The following is a 20,373-nucleotide window of genomic DNA, read 5'->3' as shown; positions in this document are numbered from 1 at the left end:
AAAAAAAAAAAAAAAAAAAAAAAAAAAAAAAAAAAAAAAAAAAATTAGATCTATTGCCACACCCAGCAGACCCTGGACAGCAGTGTCAAAGCCACAGGCTGGGCAGGGCTGATGATATGGGAACACTGGATAAGACAAGGTGCCGTGGCCAGGACATGCAGCCTTGGTCTGAGATGTGTGTGTGATGTCAGGGAAGCTGGCAGTGATACCATGCTGGGGGCTGCCCTCCTCCCAACGGGTGCACTCGGAGCTGCAAAATGCCCATGGTGCTGAGGACTCACCACCCATGTCAGGATGGGCCCTGAGCACCACTTGGAGCCTTGAAAGAGGTTCTGAAGGACAAGTTGTACTGCATCATACAGGACCAGCATCTTCCCCACCCAGCACAAGGGGCAGCTTTGGCTCAACCAGGCAGCTACCCACGTGGTGTTCAAATTGAAAATTAAGGAAAACTTACAAAAGATTAAAAATAATGGGATTATGAAAACAGAGCTAAATGTTGGATTGGTTAATGTCTCTCTGTAAAGCAGCACAATGACTTTTGTTGAAGACCAAAGGACAGGGCTGTCCTTGGGTCAAGAATTGTAACACCAAGACCAGACCCCAAAGTATGGAACCTCCGTCACATTCCACGCAACACACAACATCCCAATGTCAGGTGACATTTTCACACATCATTTCACAGAAGATGCAGCCAGGTTTCTGGTAAATTTTTACGATAAAGACCTCTGCAGGTCACAATGAGCATTCCTGGTATCTCTCCAACCAAATAAGCATGAATCTGGCTTTGCAAAATGATACTTTTTAATTAATGACATCTGGTATTTTATCATGATATGATCCATTACACTGAACTCGGAAATTCTTTTAAATGAATGAATCGAGTCTAATATATAGTAAAATTATTACTCAACCTTTGAGACCTGCTAGGATTATAATACAGCTTCAAAATCATTAAATGGTAAAATATCCAACTAACCTGGGATCCATAATCACTTTAGTGAAGAATACAGTATTTATCAAGAGCATCTCTTTGCTGAGACTTCCCATGATACAGAATGGTTTGGGCATTTGAAGACCATTCCTGCTGGCTGCGTGAGGTCATGACTCTGGATTAACTCAAAGGCAGCACCACAACACTGCTGGCCTATGAATGGTCCTGGCGGGGCCCTTTTGTCTTGTACTAACCAGGAGTAACTCAGACAGTGAGGACAGAAAGGCCAAGCTAAGAGGACAAAGAGGACACAGCAGGTGTCCGTGGCAGGGTCCCCCGAGGAAACCCAGTGGGTGGTCTAGGATTAGTTCAAGTAAGGGAAGATTGCTTCCCTCTTCCCCATCCCTCCCACCCACCCCTGTAGACGCATACCTTTCTTTCCAGTGTGTAATTAACTCTCCTCTCAAATTAACCTCTATTCCCCTATTAGGAGGGGTAGTTCAGAGTACTTACCTATCTCTTCTGAATCTTGATAGTCCTGAAAATTTAGTTGGTGACAATCGATGGCTGCCTTCAAAATCTCCAATTTCCATATAGTTTGGCATGCTCATTAGTGTTTTTCGTTCTGGGCTTTCTTCATAATTTTTGCAACCAATGCATTTGCAAATAGAAGAACACATAATTTTGGCCTGGTAATATAAAATGCTCCAATAAAATTAGGTTGCCCTAAGAGTCCTCAAGAACTGACAAATTCTATTTGGGCCTTAAATAATTCTCTGATTATATTTGCCCACGTATGCGCGCACGTGCGTGTGTGTGCATGCGCGCGTGTGTGTGATCTGCAATTTTCATACCAAAAAAAATAGCAGAAGATAGGAGTGAGGGGTGGTGACACGAAGAGAGCAAGGTGCGTTCTGTGTCTGGTGCTGTGGGGACACAGGGTGCTGCTGATAGGGGAGGGGAGTGTGGGCTGGGTCCCCGCAAACAGCGAGGGGGCTGCTCTCCCTCCTCCACTGGGGAACTAGCAAACCACGTCGTCTGACTCTTGTTTTGAACAAAGCCTGCTGCAGGTGTTGCACTGGCTGTATCACCGCAGGGAATGGGCCAAGAGGGAGAATCTGAAACCCACCCGAGGGCAGGCCTGCGGGTGGGAGTTCTCAGGGAGACCTTCCTGTGTCCTCCTGGTGGATTTGTTGCTGGTCTTTCCCGGCAGTGCGATGCCGGGGGCCAGGGCGTTTTGGCTGCAGCAAGCCTGCTTGGCTGACTCCTTGCCCATGCAGGCCCTTTGGGGGCCCAGCAGCTGGCACTGCCAACCACTATGGCCTTGAGCTTCCTCTTTGCTTCAGCCCCTGGGGATTTCCCTCTGTTCCCCGGCTCAGAGATGCATCTCAAAGGGTATCTGTTGTGCTTTATCTGCACCTCTGGGTGTTTTGAAGCAGGGGGTTTCTCAGGATCTCTAGTCTATGCTAACGCCAGAGACCAAAGGACAGGGTCCTCTCTTTTCTCGCCTGTGGGAAGTGTGCCGAGTTACTGATCCTGGCAGCAGGTGAGGGCGCTTTGCAGAGCGGAGAGGAGATGCTCTGAGGCCATTGGGAAGTAGTTCCACTGGGGTGACCCCACTTGCTTTTTGAATTCTCTATCTCTGCACTATTTTTGACTATACTTTCAAAATCCTAGTGGGAGGATTGCTAGGTCTGCTTACTCAGATCTTTCAAAGTGTGTCTCCAGAATCCTGGAGACCTTCCTTAAGCCTGACCTTCTGTGACAACCTTATAAAGATAACATTCACAGGCAAATGGGGGCAGCCTTTGAAGGCAAGTCTCAGCAGCGTCCGGCTAGGCCCCGGACTCCCTCCCTTCTCCTTCTTCCTTCCCTTCAACACAAAGAAAACTAGAAATAAACGAGGGAGGCAAAGAGGGACAGGACTAAAGGGGAAAGCGAGTCCCTCTACTGCCATTAAATCTTTGAGAAAAAGAAAAGGGTTTCGTGGTGTCTCTCAATGGGCTTAGGCTGATGGGGCTGCAGGCCATTGAGAAGCTGCCCTGGCCCGCAGCACCCAGGCAAACGGACGCCTGGGGCCGAGCCTCAGAGACCTACTGTCCACCTGCCCCACAGGGTGCGACTTGGTTCTGCTCGGGGAGGAGGAAGCCTGGCCCACCTCCGGAGCCACCACACTGCTGGCCACCGAGGGCAACACCACAGCGGCGGGACACTCAGGGCTGGGTTCAGGGAGTGCGCCATGCTCCAAAAGGAGCCCTCACTTAATTCACTTGATTCACAAAGCTCAGCTGATATTTGAGAAATTAATTCACATTAATATGAATGCCCTTCGAGGAACCCTGGAGAAAAGAAAACTAATTATGTTTCTCTTTCTAAATTACAGTAAAGTTTTATTAATCACAAAGTTACTTGGGCCAAATATTTACCTGGCTTTTTTTTGGTAACTAACCCCAGGAAAGTGATGACTAACCTCAAAGCATTCGCAGTAGTTCTTAAGGCAGCTTGATCTCTTACAGTTACACCCTTTGCTGTGTCGAGGCTTAACGTCTCCCAATTTTCCTTTCCCTATTTTTGGCTGGAAAGCTTCTGGATTTCTATCAAGACATGCCTAAGATAGGAAATGGGAAACTCCATCAAGATGTATTTTATTATTCAAAAATAACGTTCAATGAAAAGCATCTCATCTGAATTTTTTCATTGTTTTAAAAGGAGCCCCAGTGAGTGAGTCTCCTCACATAGTTAAGAAGGTACATCCCTTCTTGTTCTATTTTAATTCATTTTCACTGTAATAAAGGCATACTGTAGCCATAGTTTCTCCAGGTTTTGCTTTTTCTCTGAGTTTCAAAGTCACGTATATATTTACTATAGAAAATTAATAAATGGTAAAGAGGCAAAGAAAATCATTGTTTCCACGTGGGCTTCCCTTCCAGCATTCCTGTGCCCATTTTGCTAAGACAGTTGAGATCGTGGTACTATACTAACAGCTCACACTGACTGAACTTGACTGAACACACCATGTTCCAGGCATCTTTTAATGCAATTTACATCATAAACGTAATTAATATTAATTAATATAATTATTAGAAAATATCATTTATAATATAAATATCATATTATTCTCTCATTTAATCCTCTCAGCAACCTTGGGAAATAAAACTGTCACTGTTATTGCTGTCTTACAGATGAGGAGACAGAGGTGAAACAGCAGGTGACAAGCGGTGGATTCCAGATGTGAAGTCCCCATGCTGTCTTCAGGGCCCAGGGCCACCACCATTGGGTCCCCCTTCCTTACACAGCATGCATGCCTTTCTGTCCTGCTCTGCTTGTTTCCACTTTTTAATCTACCCTCTATCTAGCTATACACACAGATACATACATACCTTTCAACGCGCAGTGATTCCACACTTTGTAAAAACTGAAAGAATATAGAAGTCACAGTGGAGGCCCCTGGCTTCCCCTGCCCTAAGGTTAACAGTCAGGATCTGGGCCATCCAACACCAGCACCATGAGCACACTGCCATCCACAGTCCTATTGGACAGCACTGGTCTGGAGTGGGGCGACCTTATTTCTGCATTTTTACTTATTAGCGAAGCATGACGGGCAGTGAGCACACACGTCTGCAGGTATAGCATGATGAACTTGTGCACATGTGCACACCTGTGTAACCACCACTCGGGTCAAGATGAAGGACAGTCCATCCCCAGAGGCTTCCCCATGACTCCTCCCCATCAGTGCATCCTCAACTTTGACAGCTGTATATATGCCTATTCTGGGACTTCCTGTAAATGGAATCACACAGCATGCACACTTGTGTCTGGCTTTCTTCCTCAGAATATTGTTTGTGAGATTCATTCGCACTGTCGCCCTTAGTTCTTTCTTTTTCATTCATGTGTAGTATGGTTTTACATGACATACCTCAATGGATTTATCCATTCTACCGCTGACGGACATTTGGGTTGTTTCCAGTTTTGGCCTATTATGAATAAAGCTGCTGTGACCATTCTTGTACAAGTCTTTGGATGGACATTTACACTCATTTCTCCTGGCTATATTTTTAGGAATGAAATTTGCTGGATCATAGTATATACAAAGGTTTGGCTTCAGTAGCTATGCCAAATGATTTCCTAAAGTGGTACCAATTTACATTCCTATCAGCAATGCTTGAGAATTCCAACACTTTTTATATAAAAATGTTGGCACTTGTAATTGTAGATAGTACCCTTACCCTTAAATAAAATATAACTGTCCTGAAGAATAGATGCCTCATAATTTTCTTCTGTCCTATGGATCTGGCTATATCAAAATTGTAATTGTAGATAGTACCCTTACCCTTAAATAAAATATAACTGTCCTGAAGAATAGATGCATCATAATTTTCTTCTGTCCTATGGATCTGGCTATATCAAAATTGATAAGATATTTTCAACTGATTTATCCATAACTCAAGACAGGAATTAAATTATTTTAGAAAAAAATAAGTAGACCAACCGTGGCACAGTATAATTTTGTTCTCTTTGCACAGGATAGTTGCAAGTCTAGTTATTTCCCATAAATTGAAGGGCACTAGGAAGTGCGTCCCTGAAGCGGGTTGACAGCCCCACACCTAACTGTCCCTTCCCTTCTCCCTGATTATCCTTTGCACCTAAGAAGGGGATAAAAACTGCATGCTCCTGTATTTATCCCCCAGCTGAGTGTCCTCTGGGGCCACCTGGGTACATTTTGCTCCTTGAGGAAACCCTAGGTACTTCCCTTATCCTGGAAGCTAAGGGGTATAAAAATGTGAAATACACAATGGCTGAGGCTTTCACCCTGTCTTCTTCTGATGGTAGACAGTCTGCACTTTTTTAAACTACACTATTTGAACTCAAGTTTATCTGCTACATAATATGACCCAAAATTTCTAAACCCCAAATCAAGACAAAGTGGACACTTGCATGTTCTTGAATCAGAACCTTCCTAGACTCTGCGGCACCTGTAACGCCTTCCCACACTGGTGGGGGTAGAGATCGTGCTCAGTATACTACTCATGACAGCCCTCCCATGGGCCAGCACCCCCCCTGCAGGAAGAGAGCATATTAAGTGTGTATCCTTCAAATACCTGGGTTTTCCTGATACTGAAATTAGGAATCTCTGGAGATCTTTTTATGAGCATCTCAAGCACTTTTAAATGCTTTTAAAATGCATGTATTTTATGAACATTTATTACCTTAATGGCTCTCAACCGTTCGATCTCATGACGTAGATTGTTGCAACAGTTATTACAGTTGCAGTTGTTGCAGAAGTCCCCGCTGGCAAAGCAGTCGCAGTACCTGTGAAGAGCAGAGCAAAGCAAGTGACAGGTGCCAACAGCCGAGCCAGCAGGTCAGGAGGAGGGACAGGAAGAGCACCACCAACACGCTGCATCAGGACCGCTTGTGTTTAGATGGCTCCAACTCCTTTCCCATGAAAACTACACCAGCTGGGGCAAAGTTCCCCAGTGACTAACACAGAGAAAAACTAGTTAAAACCACTGGCTTTATAATATAGGGTTTTTCAAAGCAAAACAATTTCCTCCAAAATGTTCACTGCTGTCAATTGTCTCCAGCCCCCAAATTCCCTCTGCCACTTCCCAGGAGCACTCTAAGTTGGTGGGTGCAGACAGTAGACAACAAGCCACTTCCCGTCAGCTACCCTGCCCCACCCAGCCAACTGGGGGCAAGTTCCCTTCTTGACCAGGCCTTGACTGTGAGTGAAAAGTAGTGGGACGTGGAGGTGTGACCTGGCCTGGGCTCAGTTCCATGTCCATGCCTGAAGGAAAGGAAGTGAATGGCAGAAGATATAGGTGTATGAGATGGCTGCTATCACACTTTGCTGTGGTGTGGGGTTGCTCATGGATTTGGATTCTAGCCCCTCTGAGAACATGTCCACAGTGCCCTGGGATTCCTGGGGTCCTAAAGGCAGAACGGCAGGGCTGAGGACCTTGTCTGATGCGTTTCCCTCAGAGAACTGTTGGTATTCATGGCCACTGCTTCCCATGCTCTGTATGACACCTGCTCTTGTGCCATACGACAGGGGCATTCATAGGTCTGTGCTTTCCATTTCCTTAGTATGCGCGGGGATGACACCTTCCCTAACATGTAAAAATTCAGCATCAAGGCAAGGACTCCTAATATCCTACCTGCAACCTGCACCCCAGGGAGGCTTTGGGAAGCTCATCAGCCTTTCCACAGCTTCAGCCTGTGACCAGAGGAGACCCATGTTCTCTTCTGAGAGTATGATCACTGAAAAGAGCTTCAAGGCCAGGTTTTGCAAATCGGCTCTGCCACCATGTTACCTGACATAGGTTAGTTATCAGTCAGCGTCTTGAGCTGTAAAAGGGAAACCATGGTGCTTAACCTGCCAGTCTCAGAGTTGCTGAGGGAAGCCTCAAGATCATGACGGTGGCCGTGCTTCCTACAGATGCTGCATGAATGCAGGGAGGGTCTCTGGCCTGGCAACACGTGGACTAGATGTCTACAGAGACCTCCCTGTGACAGAATTCCCAAACACAATTCTTTCATATTTTTAATAATATTTTTAAATGCATGTCAAGCCAACAGGAGAGTAAAGGAGATCATTAGAGGCCAAAAAGACAAGAAATTATGAGCCCAGAGGGGTAAGTTCTGCAGCTGCTAAGTGTTGTCCTGGGGCATCTGCCGGTCTCCAGTGACCCAGAGCTTGGCTTCCAAGGGGCTGCTCATTCCAAAAAGACAAGAAATTATGAGCCCAGAGGGGTAAGTTCTGCAGCTGCTAAGTGTTGTCCTCGGGCATCTGCCGGTCTCCAGTGACCCAGAGCTTGGCTTCCAAGGGGCTGCTCATTCAGGAGATGGGAGACAAAGTCTGGGCTACAAAAGGTGAGAGTTAGACCAGAGGCCCCCATATTAAGCATGGATTCCTGAAAGGCAAGCTCCCCAGTGTGTAAATTAGAAACAAACCTACTCCACGGAAGGCGAGAGTGGAGACACACACGTTGCTCTCTGGGAGTGCAAGGGTAAGTGTGAGGGTCTCCCCTGGGCATTCCTAGCCACCAGGATGGGGAGAAGGGAAGGAGGACAATGACAAAAGATTCAAGTGAGATTAGAAGAGGAGACTTGGTTGAAATTCTATTCCAGAAGTCGTGAGTCCCAGACTCCTTTCCATGCAAGCAGCTGGTGACTGCCCACCACCACGGCAAAAGACTAGAAATTATTCTCTGGGATAAAACAATTGAGAACTGGGATATTATAATGAATAAAAGGAGAAAAAGTAAATGTTGAAAACCTCAGCTTTCTTCTCCTACTCAGCTTCTAGAATTCTATCAGGAGATTTGAAAAGCCTTCTCTGAGAACTCTGAGCAGCCCAAGAGAAAGTATCTAGTGATGTAATGTCTGACATTCAGATTTCTCAGTAAGATGGCTTAGTCATAGCACCCCATGGCAAAGCCGTGGTGAGCCGGCCCCGACCCACGCACCAAAAGCCTCCCAGGCAGCTACCCCTCATTCTCAAATACGAGCAGAGCGACAGCCAAAGCTCAGGCCCCATGGCAAAGCCGTGGTGAGCCGGCCCCGACCCACGCACCAAAAGCCTCCCAGGCAGCTGCCCCTCATTCTCAAATACGAGCAGAGCGACAGCCAAAGCTCAGGAGACATGTTAGGAATTAACAAAAAGTTATGAAAACTGGAACCAAAAATAAATAAATAAATAAATAACAGTAAGAGAAAGAAAAAAGTAAAAAAGTAGGTGACCAGACCAGAAGGCTTAACATTTATGAAATAAGAGTTCCAGAAATACAGAACTTCAAGAATTAAGGGAGAAGGTAATTCAGGAACATTCCCAGAGCTGAAGTTACACGGGTTTCAAAGTAAAAGGGCTTGCCAAGGGCCAGCACGACAGACGAAAGAGACCCTGACAGAGACATGCCACATCAAATGTTGGAGCACTGTGAACACAGAGAAGATCCTATGAGGTTCTAGAAAGAACAAAACAGGTTTCACACAAAGATCAAGAAAAAGAATGCTGTCAAAATTTCAGCAGCAACACAGGAAATGAGAAGAAATACAGCAAGGCCACTGGAAGTCTGAAGGGCAATTACTTCCAGCCTGAAGTTCTACCCCAGTCCGAACCACCATCCAAGACACACTTGGACATGTGAGGTCTGAACAAATGACCCCCACGCACTTTTTCTCGGAAGCTGCTGGAGGATGTGCTCCACCAAAAGGAGGCAGTTAATCACTGGAGGAAGGAACGGGTCCCGGAGCCAGGGAGTCGATCTGAGAAGAAGCAAACGAAGCCCTCGGCATGCTGGCCCAGGGCGAGGCCCAGACGGGACACTGGGCTCCCCGGAGCTGCTCAGCACGGCCCTGACTGCACGCCTCCCGCGCCGCGCACGCGCAGTAGACAGTCCCACAGGCGGGGAGACAACCGGCAACTGGTGCTCTGCGCACGAAAACCTAAGCACCAAGTACCGATCCAAAGGAACAGGCCAAGGAGTGCAGGCGAGGAAGATCGATCAAGGCTCTGCAGGGACTCGAGTTTTCATAGTCATTAAATATAAATACCTGTACTTGATTCTGTCTAGCCAAGTAGAGCTGACGTCTGGTGTGGGACATGGTGTGCTGAGGGCAGGGGGTCAATGCATGAGTGGGGAGAGGAAATAGAGAAAATCCACATCTTCCATGGTACAAAAACTGTAGATGATGCCAAAACTGAAAAGCCAAGCAGCAGCAAGGCCGGCCTGCTATTTAGTTTTATGGAAGCAAATATTGAAAGATTCAATTAAGAGTTGAAAGTTCCTGGAGAGCAGAATATAAGAAACAACTGTCAAGGAACTACTATTTTTTGTCACTAGCATCGTACAATTATTTAGCCCTTTAAACTATATTTTGTGTGCAATTTGTATACAATAATAACTAAACAAAGAGTGAGAAAAAATAAATTCAAAGGTAAAAAATTAGATGCAGACACAGCACAAAAAGACAAAGAGATTAAAAATATGAAAGAGAGGTTAAAAGGAATGGTCAGCAGGTGCAGGGGTCCACAGCTGGTGAGCACTGCAGAAGGAGAGGAGAGAGACCCCAGGCACAGGCTCTTTGGAGTGAGGACACTGTGAGTTGTCCAGAATTGATGAAAGTGGTGGATGCGCAGATTTAGGAAACCTACTGAACCCCAAGAAAGATAAATTAAAAAAAAAAAAAAAGCAAGGACAAAAAGAAAATTAAAAAAAAAGAAAAGATAGATTACCTAGACTGACAGCTGACTCTTGTTAGAAATAATGGAAAACAGTAAAATAATATCTCTAAAGCATGGAGAAAAGCTGATGATCTAGAACTTTACCCGCAGTGAACCTCTGCTTACTCCCCAGGTCCAGGCTAGGCATGTTTCTTTTCTTGCTCCACACACCTTTGCTGAGTGATTTTATTAACTCTCCTCTCTTTGCTTTTAACTATATGTCAAAGATTTTTAAACCCGTTATCACCAAACCTGCTCTCCCTCTCATGCTCCAGACCCTAAAATCCTCATTGTCTTCTCCCCTAAACACCATACAGAGTGGACCGTCCCCACCAGCTGCCATCATTTCTCGTCTCCCATGCAGCCCCTGACCTGCCGCACCCGCAGTTCCTCTCTCTCCCGCAGACCCACAAAGGCAATCGCCCACCTGCTACTGGAAGTCTAAGGCTCTCTTCCCGGGGGTTGCACTCGCAGCAGCTTTGGACACTATTCTGTTCCAGAACTACACCCCCAGCTTCTGATCACATGCCTACCTCCACGTCAATGTGTCCAAACTTCACTCACGATCTCGTCCTGCACCCCTCCCCTGCTCAAGCAGCTCTTTCCTCCTGGTTCCTCTCTCCCTTCACGGTGACCCCTCCACCCGGGAACTTAACCCGCAGTTAGTTCTAGCAATTACCTTGCTCTCTTTCCCCACATCCAAAGGGTTACCGAGCCTACCAATTCTGGCCAGAAATGTCGTTTGTTAATTTTATTTTTGACATAAGCAAATCATTTTTATTGTAGACAATTTTTAAAATACAAATGAGCAAAAAGAAACAAATTATAATATCAATCAGAATCCCACTCCCTAGAGATGATGACTTGGTGAATATATTTCAGACCTTTTCTATAAAACTATATATGCTTAAATAAGTATATGTTGTTTGATTACATATTACATACAAACAGAACTAAGACTGTATTCTACAGTTTTAGTGTGCTTTTATTATTTATCAATAAGTAATCAATATAACAACTTACTTTTATTACTTATCAATATGAATGTTTTCCATGCAAATAGATTTACATATCCTTTTAATGGCTGCATAGGACCCCATCCTATGAGGCATCTTGGTTTATCTAGTGATTTCCCCTTATCCTGACCTTTTAGATTGTTTTGTACATCTGGAAACATAATCAGTACTGCATCAGCGGCGCTGGTCTCCTTTCTGTTCCTAGAGCCCTCTGCTCTCTCTGTTGCCACAGGGCCCTTTGCACCTGCTGCTTCCCCTGCCTGGAACGCTCTTAGCCATCCACTTTCAATATACCTCCAATTGATTAAATCCACCTCATCCGAACATGGTCAACTCGTCCCACCCCCTCAGCCCTTTACTGTTCCTTTATCACGTTTTCCACATTTCCACTCTGACCTTTATTTATGTGACTATTTCATTCACATGGGCCACCCCCATTAGACTGTGAGTGCTGGGAGGGCAGGACCATAAGTGTCTTGCTCATTGCTGTCTCCCCTGTTCCTGAAATCATGGGCAATCAAACAGACTTGGAATGAATTAATAAATGAGTAAAAAAACGCTACAATGCATTTGTTTGGAATGTCTCTGAATCTTTGCATTTTTCTTCATTGTTGCCATCCTGCCTTAGTTCAGGTCTCCCATGTCTCTTGTCTATGCTCTTGTGAGATCTAACTAATCTTTCACCTTCCGCCACTTTGCTGTTAGTACTAATTTTCCAAAACATATGTCAGGCAAAAGGAAACAAAGAAAAAGCAGTAGTCAGAAAACACAAAATAAGGTGGTATCATGTGTTCCTGGTGGGGTGTAAAGTGGTACAGCCACTGTGAGAGACATCATAGTGGTTCCTCAGAGGGTTAAACACAGAGCTGCCATATGATCCAGCAATTCCACTTCTATGTATACACCCCAAAGTATTTAAACCAGGGACTCAAACAGATACTTGTATCCCAGTGTTCATAGCAGGGCTACTCACAACAGTCAAAAGGTGGAGACAACCAAAGTGTCCACCAACAGATGAATGGATAAACAAAATGTGGTCTATACATATAAGGAAATATTATTCAGCCTGGAAAATGAAGTACTGACACATGCTTCAGTGTGGATGAACCTTAAAAACATTATGCTGAGTGAAATATGCCAGACACAAAGAACAAATATTATGATTCCACGTAAGTGAGGTACCTAGAATGGGCAAATTCCAATACAGAAAGCAGAACAGAGGTTACCAGGGCTTGGGGAGAGGGGATAACGGAGAATTATTTAATGGCTACGGAGTTTCTCCTTGGAACGATTAAAAAGTTCTGGAAATGAATAGTGATGGTGGCTGCACAACATTGTGGATATACTTAATGCCACTGAATTGTACACTTAAAAAGAGTTGAAACAGTACATTTTCTGTTATGTGTATTTTGCCACAATTTTAAAAAGTGAAGTGCAGAGTAGAATGTACGGAATGCTGCCAGTTGAGTGAAAAAAACAGATAGAGAACTTAAATAAATTTTAAAACTTCAAAAAAATAAAGTCACAAATAAGACCATGTATATTAATAATCAGACAAAAAATGGGAATGGATTAAAGAAAAGTATTAAAAGACATGGATTATTACATTTACTTTTTTAAAAACCCAGCTATATTTAGCTTACAGGAGAAAAGCCCAAAACAAAACTACCACACAAAAGGCATGCAAATAAAGGGATGTTATAAAACATAACCTGCTAATATTAACAAAAGAAAACATGGTGTGGCAACACTAATATCAGGGGAAAAAAAAGAATTTAAGGCAAAAAGCATTGGAATACAGCGGTATAGTAATTAACAGTGATGGAAGAATTTGCCAAAAAGATATAATAATCATGAGTTTGTATGCCCTTCATACTATGAATTCAAAATATACAAACCAAAATGGAATTATAAGGAAAAAATAGACAAATTCACAATCATGAGTGAGAGATCTTAACACATTTTTATCAAAATCAGATAAATTACACAAAATTTAACAAGTATTTAGCAGATTTGAACAACAAAATTAGGAAACGAGCTATGGATAAATAACTGTACCCAACAAATATAAAATATACATTTTTTTCAAGTTAATATAGAATATTTTCAAAATTGATCAAGCATAAGGTCATAAAGGAAGTCGTCATTAATTTCAAACAACATATATCATATAGACTACACATTATCTGACCACAGTGTATCAAATTTAAAAATGAACAATAAAAATGTAGTTCTGAATATATATATATATACATACATATACATGCATACATACAGATCTGAATAAACTGAAATGTACAACTAAATAACTCATGATATCAAGAGAATATTACATTAAAAATTAAAAAATATTTCACGTGAATGACAATAAAAGTACATCATTTCAACTCTTGCAGGATGCAGTAAAGCAGTACAGGGGTAATTTATAGCTTTAAATGCATTTCCTAAAAAATCAAAAGAGATTCAAAATAAATAAGTTAAGCAGTTAACAGAAAAAACTAGCAAAATGAGAGAGTGAAATAAAGAGAGCAGGGAGAAAACAGTAAAGAGTAAAATAAAAATTAATATACTTCATGAAATAGGAATCAGAAATACAAGCAAAAAAATCAATAAAACCAAACGCTGGTGCTCTGAAAAGACTGACAAAATAGACAAACCTCTCATGAGACTGATCAAGAAAAAGTTACGAATAAACAACAGCAGAAATTAAAATGAGAAAACTAGAAAATTTAAGAGGCAGTACCTATAGATAGAGGTAATTTTTAAGTAACATAAGAATATATGAATTGGAATATATAAACAGATTTGAAAATTTAGAGAATTCAATAATTTTCAAGAAAAACATAACATCTAAATTAACTCAAGAAGAAATATAAAACTGAAAGAAAAAAAAACTACTAAAGAAAGTGAATGAGTAAGCTATCATCTTCCCCACGCCAACCCCCAAAGACATCAACGCCCAGATAATTTACAGGCAAGTTTTATCAAACCTTTAACAAACAAATAAATCCTACCTTACCCAAACTTTTCCAGAGGGTACATAAAAAGAGAAGCGTGTGGGGTGGGGATGAGGAAGCCTAGATAATGAATTTTATTAGGCAACTTGACACTGATATCAAAATGAAATAAAGAAAATATGAGAAAGGAAAATTATAGGTGTATCTCACTCATGGTCAAAGATGCAAAAACCTTCAAAAGCTAAATCTTGCAGAGCATACAAAAGATAATGTTAGTATATCATGATCAAATTGGGCTTATAAAATATGAGAAAGGAAAATTATAGGTGTATCTCACTCATGGTCAAAGATGCAAAAACCTTCGAAAGCTAAATCTTGCAGAGCATACAAAAGATAATGTTAGTATATCATGATCAAATTGGGCTTAATACCTGACATACAAGGGTTGATTAACATTGGAAGTTTGTTGTAATAGATGACATTATAAAATTAATAGCAAAACAATCTGATCATCTCAACAAAATGAAATGCAGAAAAAAGCATTTGATAAAATTCATCAATCATTTATTATAACAACAACAACAATAATAATAATAACAACAACAACAACAAATCCCTTAGGAAACTAGGAATAGAAGGAAACGTCCTTAACCTGGCAGTGGTATGTTGCAGAGAAACCAGTCATTCCTGAAATATCCACTTTCCCCTTGTTCTGCAATGACAGCAATTTTAGTTGAACATATGGTTGGCCCAACTCAAGACTACATTTCCCAGCTTCCTACATAGCTTGGCCTGGCCATGTGACTAGGTCCTGGCCAATGGGGTGAGAGTGGAAGCAATCATGGCATTTTCTGGTTATGCCTTGAAAGGTAAGGAGTGTGCCTTCACCTTCCTCTTTTCTCTTCCCCAGTGGCTGGAAGGTGACATGAGGGTAGAAGCTGGTGCAGCCTTCTGAGCCCACACAATGGAAGCACCCTCTTGAGGATATCAGAGCACAAATACTAGCCGCCATATTAGTCCTGAAATGGTCTTTGTTTAGAGTCTTTGTTATAGCATCTGAGCATGTATGCTAAATACAGTGTATCTCTCAAAAACCTACAGCAAATATTTTATTTAGGGCAAAGCAAGGGAATTTTAGAAGTACTTCTATTAAAATCAGGAGCAAGCCAACAGTGCCCAGTCTCAGCTCTGTATTCACCACTATGGAGGACCTAGTCAATACAATTAAGGCAAGAAAAGAGGAAAAGAGTATAAAGAAGGAAAAAGACATCATGGTCCTTACCTCCAGACAAGATAATTGTTTAAATGGAAAGGTGAAGGAAACACAGACGAATCATTACAACTGAGAAGTAGGATCCAAGCATGGAGCAGAATCGAGAACATGGGACCAGACCCACATCAAACCTTGAGAGCTACAGGGATTGCACTGCAGATCACTGGGAACTACATCAGTGTTTTGCAATAAATGGTGCTAGACAGTTAATTGTCCATTTAGAAAAAAATAAAAATGAATCCCTACCTAATGCTATTCATAAAAATCAATTCCAGGTGCATTGAGGCTCAGTGGCAAAAAGCAAACCTTTAAAATATTTAAAAGAAACTCTAACAGCACATTAACTTAACCTTGAGATAAAGCCCGATTCTTGAACAAGGCACAAAAAGATACTAATGATAAAGACAAGTAATGACTCTGCAATAAAATTTTAAAATTCTGTAGCCATGTGTATGGCGTGCCCACTAGACACCAGACCCTGTGCTAGACACTGGAGATAACAGTAGTAAACAAGACACAGTCCTTATCTTCACGAGCCTGATAGACTTGTGTATGTGCCCACTTCTCAGGGTCAGAATGCTGATTGGGCCAAGACCCATGTCTAGGGTCAGAATATACACCTTGACACCCAACCAAACTCCCCGTCCCTTCTTACCACTTACGTGGACTTTCCTCTCTATGCAGAATTGCTCCGCTCTGCTAACAGCCCCAGATTGGTCTGCTCAAGTTGATAACAGCATCAGGGGCTGTGCAAGAAGAAGAGAGCTGGAAAGGTGTCCATCCTCTCTGGTCTCAGGCTCCCCCACCTGGTGGGGTGGTCAGCACAGATTGAAGGGTTCCAAATCTTCAATTGCAAAAAGTCTGACTGCCTGCAGGTTGATGGATGCATGCAGATGAAGGTCTTTCAGAGCACGCATGTTCCTTTGAGTTTGTACTTTGCCATCATCACCATACATGGTCTATGTATTCTTGTCCTAGGTAACTGCACTGCCCCCCTTCATTAGTCTACTCACTGTTGCCCGGGAAACTATACTGTGCCATCACTGGAGGTTTGGTGGCCCCTTTGGGACTGTGAAATCCCCAATGAGCATCGCCATTAAAACGCTGTCCTCGAGGCACAGACTGCTTCAGTGCTGGCAGGCTGGCAACATTCCAAAACCTTTCAGGTAATCCTGCCCTCTCACTTGTCAAGAGGGTGATAATACTGTTCAAGGAAATACCTGTGATGCCCTGTGCCACGTTCACTTCCCATAGGCACGCTGATCATGGAATTTTAGATTCGTGCTGGTTGAAAAAACCTAAGATGTCATATATTCTAAACTCATTCTTAATTCTTTGGCCATACTGATAAATTGCTTGCTATAAAGCACTCAAAACATTAAATATTTAAACCATTTTAGATGCATACTTGGGCAGGTAAAAAAATTAAGGATAAGAAGTAAAACTTGAGATCAGCAAGCTAAAGCTGAAGCCCGCAGTTGTTGTAGGGCATCTGCCGATGACAGCAGCAGGGCAGGCTTTGGTTTTAAGTGCCCCTCAGAGGAAGAAGGGACTAAACAACTTCAGTGGCAAACACTACAAGCAACCTTCCGGGCAAGGCTCCAAGCGCATTGCATACATTAACCTAAATCTAGGGCAGCTCAGGGCAGGGGTTGGCACCAACATCTACACATGAAGCTGGAATAGTGGTGGGGCTGCACCCAGTGACAGAGTGACCTAGGAAAAATGCCCTGCAGAAAAATGGCAAGAACTGTGTTTGTGGGTGTTGGATGGGGAAGGAAGGGGCTCACTTTGATTTAAAATCTGAATTCATGCTGTGCAGCCTAAAAAAAAAAAATTTCAGCCAAAAATTTTAAGTTGCCCAAGTTGGATGTGCCAGCAAGCTCCAGGTGGAAACAAACAAACTTTCTCTGAAGGAACACATCCTCACACTGAGCCTCGAAGAGTTCCCACACATAAAGTTCCCCTGACTGCAATTCACAATAAGAAAACCACAAAATACGTGAGGTAACAAGCCATAATGCGTGAGGATTCGAGAGAAAAATCTGATGGAGACTTAAAATATTAGAATTATAAGCTATAGAATATGAATTATTTAACATCTTAAAATATAAAAGAATAAAAAATACGTGAGGTAACAAGCCATAATGCGTGAGGATTCGAGAGAAAAATCTGATGGAGACTTACAATATTAGAATTATAAGCTATAGAATATGAATTATTTAACATCTTAAAATATAAAAGAATAAAACAGAAGTATTGAGTAGACAACAAGAGACTATAAAAAATGACCATCCAGGTTGAGCCTTCTGTTCCACAGAATTCTGGTGGCAATAATTAATCTGGCTGATCAGAGGCAAAAGGTCACTGAAAAAGAAGCAATATCCAAGACTGCCCAATCTATGACTGAAATCTTAGGGTAAGAAACAGCTCCCCAAAAATCCCACCCAATATCTCAACAAAAACTGAATGGGAATGGAGGATGATTTAAAAACTGAGTTTGGATTTATTTAAAGTCAATATATGAAAGGGCTAATTAAAACTCTTTTGAAACAAATCTACACCCATAACATAAAACCAATTCCCACTTTTCAGAGAGCTTCTGAGAGGAAGGGACCTCTCTCCACCCCAGTGAAAAGGCTCCTTCTCACGCTACGAAATTACTGTCCAAAGGTTTAGAATTTAACACTTATGTTGCCTCCTGTATCAAAAACGTCCTGTTATAAAAGTGGGTTTTACAGTTGAACCTTTAATAAACTAATTATAAAGCAAATTGATGTTTAAAATATATAAAAAATATTAAGAAAAGCTAATGTAATGGTAAGGTAAAAGCAAACTTTAAAAATCTTAAAATCATTTTTAATAATCAATAAATTTTCAATAAAATAATCACAAAATATTTACCTTTTTATTGTTTACATCCACACCATTTTAATCATACAGATTAATTATATCACTTAAAAATAATTCCCAACTTTTCATGGCTAATAAAACGACAACAAGTTGAAGCCTATTATTTAAGTTTCAAGGGTCAGTAACCAAGAGAAGAACTAGAAAGGGTGGTCCCAGCTCCGTGTGGGGGAGGCAGGGCAGTAATCCCCAGAAGGCAGTAAACATGGAAGCTTCTGAGGGAAGCAGAACATGGGGGAAGTGCAGCAGGGCACCACAACTTTCCATCATAATCCTGACTATAGTACTTGATTGTTATCTGTGTGTATGCATCGCTTTGATTTTAAAAAAATACAATAATGTTTTTCTCTTTATTGACGGCCAATTAGTAGTAATCCCTCTTGACCTTTATCTAGTAGGGACTTGCATTAAAGTAGGACAAATGGACCCTAAGAAAATTATATTCCACTGCCTTGCATACACGATTTAGCTGTGGGGAGCGAAAGGGTAAAGAAAACGGAAAGCTCTTATGGCGGCTTCGCCCCATTTGCTGGGAGGTGAGCAGTGGTGAGCCCGCTCCCTACACTCGCTCCCCAGAGCCAAAGGTCCCTGACACAAAGACGGCGGCGTGCATGCAGAAACGGCAGCACGGGGCCTGCCACCAAGAGGCCAAACAGGGTGGCTCTGTTTGGGTGAATTTACCCATTCCTTAGCCTTTCCAAAACCAGAAAACATTTAATAAGTATTTCCAGAGATAACTGGTTCCTGAGTGATTAACTGATATCAACCAAATCAGGATGCACGATCAGAATGCCATGTGTTAATTTATGAGGGAAATAATATCCCCTTCCAGTGCCCACAATGTTTGCATCCTCTCTCCAAGTCCCCTGGATTCTCAGCATGGAGCTGTGAGGAAGCTAAATCACTGGCGACGTGGCGGCACGGCGAGCACGGACTTACAGGCACAGTCGCCGAGAACATCGAGAGGGCGCCACATCTCCTGCCCATGTGCACAGCACTTCCCTGGAGAAGGCAGCGCCCACATCCTTGGGACAGCACTGGACACACTCTGCGCCTCCTTTCCTTTGTCCCAATGCTGACCAAGCCCCCTTGTGATGGTAAATTCTTTAGTGTGTCAGTCACCGATTAAGCTGGGAAGCTGCTTCTAGACAAGAAGCTATTTCTTTGGCCTTCCATTATGAGGTAATTCAATAAGTTAAATGCTTCTTAGAGTCATCCCATTTCCAAGTCCTTAGGGGTTACCTCACTTGGTCCCCAGTTACAGTCCACACCTTGCTCTAGACTTCATGGATATTTAACCTGCCCAGTCCTCAAACCCAGCCAGCAGCTCAGCAGCTCCTGTCCACAGGAGCCCACTACCTGCGTGGCTCTGTCCACTCCAGACACTACCACCTCATCCTCCACTGCATCAGGATTCTCCATCTGGGCAGGCCACTCTGGCTTGACAGCGTCACACAGTCCGGGCTTTGTCCCTCCGTTCTCCTTCCTCCTCACCCAGGGCTGCATTTTTAGTTTCCTGATCAGTTGTCTCATGGCGTTTCCAATGTTCAGAGAGGTGTATGGCTTGCACTCACAGATTAAACCAGTGACACCTCAAGTATGTTTAGACAATCAACCCTAGACTTCAGCATTACTTTACAAAAAATCTACTTGTTTTTTCAGTTTTGTTTTTTGAACCAAGTTTCACAGGCTTCAGGACTTTTACCCATGTGTGCACCCCCACATCACTGTCCCATCAATGGAGCTCTCAATGACTTCAGCAGGAGCTCTGCAATGGAAAAATCACGTGGAGACTGTGGTTAGGGTTGTTAGACATCAGGACTGGGACATATTCTCCCCTTCCAACATGTTAACTTAAGGCTAGGTAGACATAGGGCAGAAAATGAGCAGCCCACTGCAAGAGCTAAGCACAGGGCAGACAACACGGACAACGGATCTTAAGCTGGGCAGGGTGGAAAAGGAGACTGACGTCCAGAGTGCAGTCACACACGGCAGTTAGGTCCACCTCCTGCTTCAGCCACACTGTCTACTTCCTACCCCCCCCCCCCCCCCCCCCC

At 42.9% G+C, this 20,373-nt stretch overlaps 1 protein-coding gene across 1 annotated transcript in view; it reads right to left on the bottom strand.

Moving 5' to 3' along the window:
- Positions 1–20,373, bottom strand: part of MTL5 (metallothionein-like 5, testis-specific (tesmin)) — a 41,220-nt gene that overhangs the window by 2,128 nt on the left and 18,719 nt on the right. The window contains exons 6-8 of the mRNA XM_008569567.1: positions 6,142–6,244; positions 3,405–3,542; positions 1,448–1,623 (exon numbers count right to left, since the gene is read on the bottom strand). Of these exons, the coding sequence (XP_008567789.1) occupies positions 1,448–1,623; positions 3,405–3,542; positions 6,142–6,244 (417 nt within the window). The remainder of the gene's footprint in view (positions 1–1,447; positions 1,624–3,404; positions 3,543–6,141; positions 6,245–20,373) is intronic.

This window comes from Galeopterus variegatus, unplaced genomic scaffold (genome assembly GCF_000696425.1).
Source record: "Galeopterus variegatus unplaced genomic scaffold, G_variegatus-3.0.2 Scaffold512, whole genome shotgun sequence".
NCBI lineage: Eukaryota > Metazoa > Chordata > Mammalia > Dermoptera > Cynocephalidae > Galeopterus > Galeopterus variegatus.
Note: the sequence above shows the minus strand (reverse complement) of the source record. Positions and strands in the feature narration are given on the sequence as shown.